Below are 9,660 nucleotides of genomic sequence, written 5' to 3' on the forward strand. Positions count from 1 at the left end.
GGTACCTACTTAGGTAAGTCCAAAATGCGAAGTTGTGAACTTTTGAAGTGAGGCAGGTGCGTGACAGAAACGGAGGTGCGTGACACTAGGTACGACAGAGCTGATGTCACGCACCTCAGGAACGCAACGCAGTCCAATAGACACCAGAGCAGTTACAAAATTCACCGCTAGAGAGCGTTGAATTTTAAACACGGACTACTTTATAACGCGCGAAATATTCACAGCTGATGTCACGCACCTCAGGAACGCAGCCCAATAGACACCAGAGCAGTTACAAAATTCACCGCTAGAGAGCGTTAAATTTTAAACACGGACACGGACTACTTTATAACGCGCGAAATATTCAAATTTTTACATGTGATAACTTTTTGTGGGGCTGGGGTCACTGTACGATAAAATATAAAAATGTTTTTCGATTAGGCATTAGGTTTCTAATTTAATATTTTTTGTGTTTTTCTAAAGTTCATCTTTTCAAAAGTACTTATTCACTATTCAGTATTCAGTTGGATTTTGAAGAGGAAACATTCATTATCAGTTTCATTTGTTCAGCTTCTAAAGTGAGGTAGGTTGAAAACCTTTTGATTACATTTTCACCAGTATGTTCCATCTTTCCTCATGTTTCTCTTACTTTGTTTTTTGTTGGCTTTACTAACTGATATTAACTCGAGTAGGTATAGAATCATCTTGAGGATTTTTTTTATATCTTGCTAATCTTTGCATGAAAGTCCAGGATTAACAAGGAATTCAATCAGCAGACATTCAAATGTATATTGGTAAGCCCCACCCCTCATACATAATTATTCTCATTTTGTTTTCAGGGCTCAATGTGTTTCCAATAGAATCAAAATGTCCATCATAATCATCTATCCTACAGAGCTGTATACAGACAAATCATTTGAATTGAAAGGCTGTCCTTTTATCTTTAGTCTTGTTTTTTAACGTCTATCAGATAGGGGACAGTCCATAAACCACTCCAGTCAAGTGAAGACCATGTCTCGAAATATGTATGATATCGTACTTGACCATTATCTCAAACTAAACAAAATCGACATTCAAATGTATATTGGTAAGCCCCACCCCTTGTCTTTAGTTCATTGATCACATTTTGATTATTGATTTTTCTTTTCTACCCATGTTAAATTGTTGGTCATACATAATTATTCTCATTTTGTTTTCAGGACTCAATGTGTTTCCAATAGAATCAAAATGTCCATCATAATCATCTATCCTACAGAGCTGTATACAGACAAATCATTTGAATTGAAAGGAACCGTTCAATTTGATAATAACTGTGTTTATTTCTATGTCTTAAACAATTATTCTACGTGTGAAGAAGATATTTACAGTATTGGATATTGTAATAACATTTCTAGCAATACTGGAAGTGGTGATGTTTCAGTGTTAAACAGTAGAAAGAAACAATCTAGAAGTCAATCAAGTCAAGATAACAAACCATATTGGGTAGAATTAACTATCACTGATGACTCTATTGATGTTAGGAATTTAGTAAGCCCCACCCCTTGTCTTTAGTTCATTGATCACATTTTGATTATTGATTTTTCTTTTCTACCCATGTTAAATTTACATAATTATTCTCATTTTGTTTTCAGGACTCAATGTGTTTCAAATAGAATCAAAATGTCCGTCATAATCATCTATCCTACAGAGCTGTATACAGACAAATCATTTGAATTGAAAGGAACCGTTCAATTCGATAATAACTGTGTTTATTTCTATGTCTTAAACAATTATTCTATGTGTGAAGAAGATATTTACAGTATTGGATATTGCAATAACATTTCTAGCAATACTGGAAGTGGTGATGTTTCAGTGTTTAACAGTAGGAAGAAACAATCTAGAAGTCAATCAAGTCAAGATAACAAACCATATTGGGTAGAATTAACTATCACTGATGACTCTATTGATGTTAGGAGACTAATAATAAATACCAAAGAATTCAATGTGAACAATGTAGATGTGACTTTTGTGCAATACAATAGGTGTTCCTTTTTGAAATCTAAATTGTTAAATTATAATGTTGAAGATACAAGCCCAACGGGGGATTGTTTTCAAATGTTACAAAGATATGTTGAAAAGTCTTACAAGGATCAATCTTACTATGAACATGATGTGTTTGAAGATAGAAGTCAATCCAGCATTGTAGTTGTTATGGGAGCATTGCAAAAGATGTTGAATATCTGTAGATTCTTGAAGATCTTTACATTTTCCTCTTTGTGTAAGTACCAATTTATCCAGGTTTTATTATTATTTATTTTTACTCTTACATTATACCAAGGTAAAAAAAAACATAATAAAAAATTTGTTTAAAGAACTAGGTACGCTCCCTATCCGCCGATGGCTGGGGCATCTACTTCTGCCGAAATGGAAATTTCATTTCGTATTTTCAAGAAAGTGAGAAGTTTTGAGCGCCCCATTAGGACATTAGGAACTCCGTCTAAGTGACGATGTCAGGTTTATGAAGCTCCTAATAGTCGGTGTAATCGACCCTTCGACCTGTCTTGGTTAAGTTTTTGATTTCAATTAGACATAATTTAGGGTGATGTGCTGTGGTGACAAGTTACTTCCGAATGAATGGGCACAATCCCGTCACCCTTCGCAAATCCCTCTTGAAATAAATATACAAACAAAAAAGAACCTAGGCACTTGTGCTTATGAAAGAGGAACCTCTTATTATGTACGTATTGACACGCTTATCTTGATTTTTCATATCAGATATCAAATACACCTGTTCTTGGACTTGCATAATAAATGAATGAATAAAATATAAATAAATCTAGATATTTAATGCATGATTTTCTCATAGATAAGTTTACTTAGTGTGTATTCATCAATATACTTCTACAATACCATGTCACCTTTCTGTTGCAGACAATCAATTCACAAGTGTCTTGGAAAACACCTTGAACATAATAAATGAATGAATAAATAAATAAATCTAGATATTTAATGCATGGTTTTCTCATAGATAAGTGTGTATTCATCAATATACTTCTACAATACCATGTCACCTTTCTGTTGCAGACAATCAATTCACAAGTGTCTTGGAAAACACCTTGCATAATAAATGAATGAATAAATAAATAAATCTAGATATTTAATGCATGGTTTTCTCACTGTGTATTCATCAATATACTTCTACAATACCATGTCACCTTTCTGTTGCAGACAATCAATTCACAAGTGTCTTGGAAAACACCTTGTGGTGTCTAGTCAGTATTAAAGCAAAGAAACACAAACTAAAACTATTGAACCATGTTACGTGTATCCTGTTTGATATCTTGGTTGGAGCTTACTTGCTGAACTGTTTCCAGAGCTTTATTCACTCGGAGGATGAGTTGTTTTCTTTTGTTTCTAATAAGTGTGAGGTATGTTGTGATTTTATTTTATTATTATTTATTTTTTGATGAGTTCTTGGTGGATCACTGAAGTTTAGCAATGTTGCACATGGTTGGTATCTGGATGGGTGAGATCTGCTGACTTTTCCCAGCACTGAGGCTGTGTGAGGTGATTGTGAGGATTCAGAGGATTTGCTGGTTATATATACATAGGGCTAGGGTAGAGAAGGCTTAAAGAATAGGCAGATGCACTTCCTTCCAAGCTGACTAGGCTGGCTTGCACCCAATCTTAATCTTTTTCTTTCAGTCCATAGTGAGTACACTTCATCAGTTGGTGGTTTGGTTACAAGGAAACCCGGCCGGTCTTAAGCTGAATCACCCGCTAACATTTCTCCTGGGCAAGTTTTTCATCTACCACATTCAATTATGGTGGTCATTCCTAGGTGAGGATTTCTTCTATGGCTTTATCAATAAAATTATTATTTATTCATTTAGGTAATTGGTTTTGTAATTCAATATACCTAGGTACACAATGGACCTAAAAAAGGCAAAATTAATCCTAGTGAACTTTGGATCTGGAGGTTGGGGGTTCGAATCCAAGTCTTCATAAAATTTAGTGAGATGTATTGAGTGGAGAACAACAATTGTGATAGTGATAAGCATTTAGGTATGATTAACACAATTAAGAATCCTTCTTCAATTATTTTCTATCACTTTTATTGTTCTCTTCATTGCAGTTCTATCTCGCCCCTTACTCGAGCTGATGTATCAAATATTCCTATTCATTGGCTACTGTGGCTTTACAATTCAACTGTGCATCATATCTGACCTGCTTAAGCTGGCCAGTTTTCACGTGTATTGTATCTACGTGTATGCTGCCAGGTAAGTAACCAAGTAGGTACTCGCCTGGCAACCAGAAGGTAGTAAGTTCAAAGCAGTTGAGACTTTTTTTTAATTTTGAAATTGCAAAATTTCAGTGAATTCGGCGAATCTTTTAAATTCGAGAAAATTTCATTAAATTTACTTGCAAATTTTATTCACCACAAAATGTAGATTTTCACCTTAGAACAAGTTGTCCCATTATGCTAACCCATGTAGGTACACCATTCAAAATTCCTTCTCTTTGCAGCTGGACTTCTCCTTCTATCTCTCACGATTCAATATTTTTCCCCCCTCTCTTTCACAGGTTGTACAACATTCAACTCCAAAGCCTGCTGATTCTCGCCCGGGTGTTTATCGGGAAGAAACGAAATCCAGAGCCAGGCAAAGTAGACTCTGTCCCGTACACAACAGAACAGCTGTTCATTGGCACCATAGCTTTCACTGTGCTCCTCTTCCTACTGCCTACGACACTGGTCTACTATGTGGTGTTCACTTCGGTGAGATATTTTATTTGAAAGTTCTAACTTTTTAATATATTTTATTTACTTACACGCTAAGCATAGGTGTATTTCCTTTTGGGGAAACTGACCACTGGAAAATTGATGGCTGATCTAATGTAAACTGAATGGAGCAGTGGTCCATTTTTACATTGGTGAGTTTTCCAAAAGAAAAATGCCTACACCTTGTCAAGGCCATGTGTGACTTCGGTGAGATTTACGAGTAGTTCCTAAAATGTGTCTTTGTTTAGTAGTTGAAAAGGTTTTTCTTTTCAAGGTTACATTTCTGAAAATAACTTTACATCTCACACTTGTCATTTTTTTTTTTTTTTTTTTTTTTTTTTTAAAGGGGATAGGGGGAACTGTGTAACTTGGGGGTTTATTGTCCCGAAGGCGAAGAGAGAAGCAGGACAGGCTAGGAGAAAGTCAGTAGTTCCCGAGAACAAACCTTATCTGTTCAAGGATAAAATCCGCCCCTGGCGAGAAATCGAACCCGTGGCCTAGCACTACAAGGCAGACGTGGCTACCCTTCAAGCTAACTGGTATTTTCTGCTTTTTCAGATTCGTTTGGTGATCATATGTGTTGAAGGGATTCTGAACAGAATCAAGTCCTGTTTCCAAAACACTGCCCATCTTCGTAGCCATATTGTATATGATGAAATCTCCACAAACTACAAAGTAAGTGGACACTATCAGATAGAACCTACAGGCTAAGTGCGAAAAAGAAGGGGGAAAAGTCTAGGGATCAGCCTAAAAACCATTTAGGTTCATTATTACTTAGAGACATTCCACCCACTCTAGAAATTTCAACACTTCGTACCACTCCCCTAGGGAGTAAAAATCCCATAGGGCTGAAACCTCTCTCTTATTTTAGCTGAATTATTCTCAGGGATAAAAGTGTCAAAATCCTTCGAGTCTGCTGACACTTTTTATAACTGCTAGTTAACCTACTCACATCTATACTCATCGAGAGTGTTGCTCGGGTCAGATTGCAAAAGACAGCAGACGTGAATTATCCTTAGGAATGACCCGATCCGGGTTCTTAACCACGGCGCAACGTTGACTTACCTTAGTGGTACTTAGCGGACTGGTGTTTTCAACTTACTATCGACGCTCCACCGCTGGCTTGTCGACACTTCAAGTGAATCTTTCTGAACAAATATCTGCATCTGTCTGTTCGTTAAACAACTATTTCGCCAGCCTAGTTAGCTTGGTTGGTAGCGCGTCTGTACCTTATAAGCAATAGGTCGCCGGTGCGAGATTAACATAATAGCCGGGAGCGGAATTTCGTATATCCTGAAACGGATATTGTTCGTTTCTCGGAACGGCAGAAATTTCTATCCTATCCCTGTATTCCATGATGTACTGTAACAATTTCTGGACGATAAGACCTAAGACCTGACATTAACCAGTTATAGTTGCTTGACACATACTCCTTAAAAACAGTAAAGAAAAAACCTTTGTTCAATTTCCAGGTACTAATCAAGCTGACTCCCCAGTTAGAATGCTAGCGGCTCGGAGTCGAGCTAGCGTTCAGAAGTTGCGGGTTCACACTTCCCTGTGTCCAGCAATCCCTATTGAAAACCCTAGAGATGACCGATCATTCCTGATCCTCTGGAATACATCGAAACCCGGTACCCTGAGTCAGGGTGCTCACCTCGGTGCTGACTGGAAAAACTTGTGTATCCATGTAACAGGTACCTTCTCTAAAGCTTTTTTTTTTTAAACCCCCGGAGCCAACAAAGGTGAGTTTACTCCGTTTAAAAAGTTATAGAGCCGGCCGAGGTAACATCTTCATGTCTTGTGATGAAGTCTTTGTGAGTTTAATTACAGTTAGTTGTAAAGTAACTCGAGATCAAAACTCACTTTGCGCCCCCCGACCTTAGTAGTGATCTAAAGCCTGGATTGCCTTAAAATGGGCCATTTTTTCAAAGAGATTTAAGTACTGTTTCAGCAGAATATACTCCTAGCACAAGGTAATGTTAGTCCTGCATAAAATACTCTTTTAGCCGAAGATAATTTACACCTGTAGTTCTCTAGGATTTCATCAATGCCCTTAGCTCTCTTTAAAATTAGATCTCTTTTGGAATATGAATTTGAGCAAAATTGTATTCCAAACGATTATTAGTATTTGAGCGAAATCATTAATATTGCTGATAGTATTTGTAAAGAGGTCAAAGGTCAGATCCTAAAATGTAGTAGCTACCTATTAATATGAAATACTTTCTATAATAGTCCTTTCCCCCCACAAAACCATTTTACTAGTTTTCTTTGCCCCGGGCGGGAATCGAACCTGCAGCCTCACAGGGGATAAATTGCGATCAACCCATGCTGAAAATGGAAGCAAAGAATAGTAATTTTTTTTTTTTTTTTTTCATAAATTTATTTTAAAAGGGGCACGACTTCGATTGTCATTAGCCCCTAGAAGAATAGTAAAGAAGTCAAGTAGACATCAGAATATTTTGAAATTACTAAAAAAAGTCGTTTATTTGCATTTATTTTGGCATGATAACAACTAATCCTCTTCTCTCATCTTTCATATTTTCGATAAATCCACTGAAAAGTGTATAAAATAGGCACAACATCATAAAAATATAATAAAATTAAAAAATAAAAAAGGAATGTCGGAAAAAAAATTGCAAGGGGTTTTTCCAAGCTACCCAGACCTGTCGAGAAGCAAGGCCCCCACCCGAATGCCCTCCCAAAGTACCTAACTTTATCAGTATACTGAAAAAGTTCAGAAGAGGAGGAGTAAAATCAGGCAGTATAGGTAGGGGAAAATTTCCCCTAATACCGCTTGATACTGAACAAGTTGCATCGTGTGAAAAGCTCAGTAGAATATAGAATTGGTCAATTGGCATCGTCTAGAAAGCTCGAGTCGTAGCACATGCGTAGTAGAATTTCCCCCACCTAAACTTTCACTTAGGCTCCTCCTCTTTCTGAACTCCGAAGTTGTGCTACCAAAGTTAGGTGCCGAGGGTGGGATTCGGGTGGGAACCTTCATGCTGGACAGGTCTGGGAAGCTTGAAAAAACCTCTCGCAAATTTTTTTCTGAATTTTTTTTTCTTTTTCTCTACGAAAATATTTTTTTCTTGTTTTTATTTAAATATGAAATAGTGCTAGATATTTTTTCCACCAAAGAATCCTGAGATTTTCCATATTTAAACCATGAACAAATCAATATTCATATTCAACAATTTTTTAACATTTATCCTTTAAATCACTACATGAGTTATACAACGAAACCAGACCAAATAAAAAAAATAATAAAAAAAAAAACATATATACATATTGAAATAATCCTACAAAGTTCATAAAAAAAAACTTTCAGTAAAAATAAATACCTACAGTTGTGAAGAATTCTCCCCAAAAGGCCCACTCTGAGGCTTAGGTGTAGGGGCAAGGAGTCCTAAAAGATGAGTTAAACATATACGAATCGCTCCTCAGAACAATCTAAATGTTTGGCATAAGCTGGACCGAAGGACAAATATCTTTCGATTTTGGGCAACTTTCTATCAAGCGTCGAGATGCGCGAACGTCAAGAGTTCGAAGCACCGCGCCGCTCCGCCCAATAACTTTTTTCTTTTTTGAAGAGGTTTGACAGAGGGAGCTGTAACTGCTTATGTCTTATCGTACCGAAATCGAAGAAAGAAGGAAGACAGGATAGAAGAAAGCCAGCCGTTCCGAGAACGAACATTATCCCATCAGGACAAAATCCGCCCCGGGCGGGAATCGAACCCGCGGCCTAGCGCTTACAAGGCAGACGCACTACCAACTAAGCTAACTAGGCTGGCTCATATTACCCATTTGAATGGAATGTGTTTTATGTTCCTAGCTACTCCTGAACTTCCCAGAGTTCCTGACTGTGCCTAGGGCGGGAATAATATACGTTCAGGATAAAATCCGCACGGGGCGGGAATCGAACCCGCGGCCTAGCGCAAGAAAGACGCGCTACCAAGCTAGCTAATTAGGCTGGCTCATATCACCCATTTGAATGGAATGTGTTTTATGTTCCTAGCTACTCCTGAACTTCCCAGAGTTCCTGACTGTGCCTAGGGCGGGAATAATATACCCGAATAAAGTCCCAAACGTTTTTCTCCACATCGTAAGGGGGCCAATCTCGTGTCTTATTGGTGTGAAATTCCGGATATGTTTCCATATAGGGCGAAAAGGTCGCCGTGGGCAGACAGTATTTGGACGTGAAGTTGGGTAGGGGGACCCGTGTCTGGACACATTGCTCTGGGTGACCGAACTGGACGTCTTCGCCGGCGATCAGACCGGATGGGGTGATGAGGGAGGCGTCCAGCACTGGAAATAGGGAAGCAGGTGGGAGGAACTCCTAATAAGTTCATTGAAATTAATAATAATAATAATGGACTCTTGAGCGGAAGGGAACCACCAGGCGAGGTTAACATCGGAGGCATTCTCTACCACCTAACCCTTAGAGCTCCATTATTATGTGGTCAAATTCTCAAAAATTCCATGAATCGACTGGTATCGAACCCACGCCCTCCTGTTTAGTGTTTACCAGGCACGCGTCTTGACCACTACGCCACCGAGGCAGGAAATTAGAGGATGGAGTGCAAAGGGCATCCATTCGTAAAAAAAAAAAAAAAAAAAAAAAAAAAAATAACCCAAAACAAAAACCCACCCCAAACAAAAACCCAAAAAAAAAAAAAAAAAAAAATTGTAGCCAAAACCAAATCTCAGCCCAAAGCAATACCCTAGTTAGGGCTGATTGAGAGGCTGACGAAAAACCCCGACCCCTTCTGATTATGGGAAAAAGCGAAGGAAAATATGTAAGAAGAATTTCCCTCAAGGTTCAAGTTGCCTTACACCTTAGCCACTAGCCACTAGGGGCTTTTTATTTCCAAAAATCTAATTACAATTTTCTTTACTTACTTCGGATTGCCCAGTGAGTATTG

At 38.0% G+C, this 9,660-nt stretch overlaps 1 protein-coding gene across 1 annotated transcript; it reads left to right on the forward strand.

Moving 5' to 3' along the window:
- The first annotated feature begins 1,614 nt into the window (after positions 1 to 1,614).
- On the forward strand, positions 1,615 to 8,608 carry LOC103513832. Its single transcript, XM_008478681.2, has 8 exons — positions 1,615 to 2,236; positions 3,187 to 3,386; positions 3,664 to 3,799; positions 4,094 to 4,238; positions 4,543 to 4,735; positions 5,297 to 5,444; positions 6,211 to 6,432; positions 8,571 to 8,608. Exons 1-8 carry the CDS (start codon positions 1,639 to 1,641, stop codon positions 8,606 to 8,608), a joined length of 1,680 nt encoding a protein of 559 aa, XP_008476903.1. The 5' UTR covers positions 1,615 to 1,638.
- The last annotated feature ends 1,052 nt before the right edge of the window (positions 8,609 to 9,660 follow it).

The sequence above is a fragment of the Diaphorina citri genome, unplaced genomic scaffold (assembly GCF_000475195.1).
Source record: "Diaphorina citri unplaced genomic scaffold, Diaci psyllid genome assembly version 1.1 scaffold1032, whole genome shotgun sequence".
Taxonomy (NCBI): Eukaryota; Metazoa; Arthropoda; class Insecta; order Hemiptera; family Psyllidae; genus Diaphorina; species Diaphorina citri.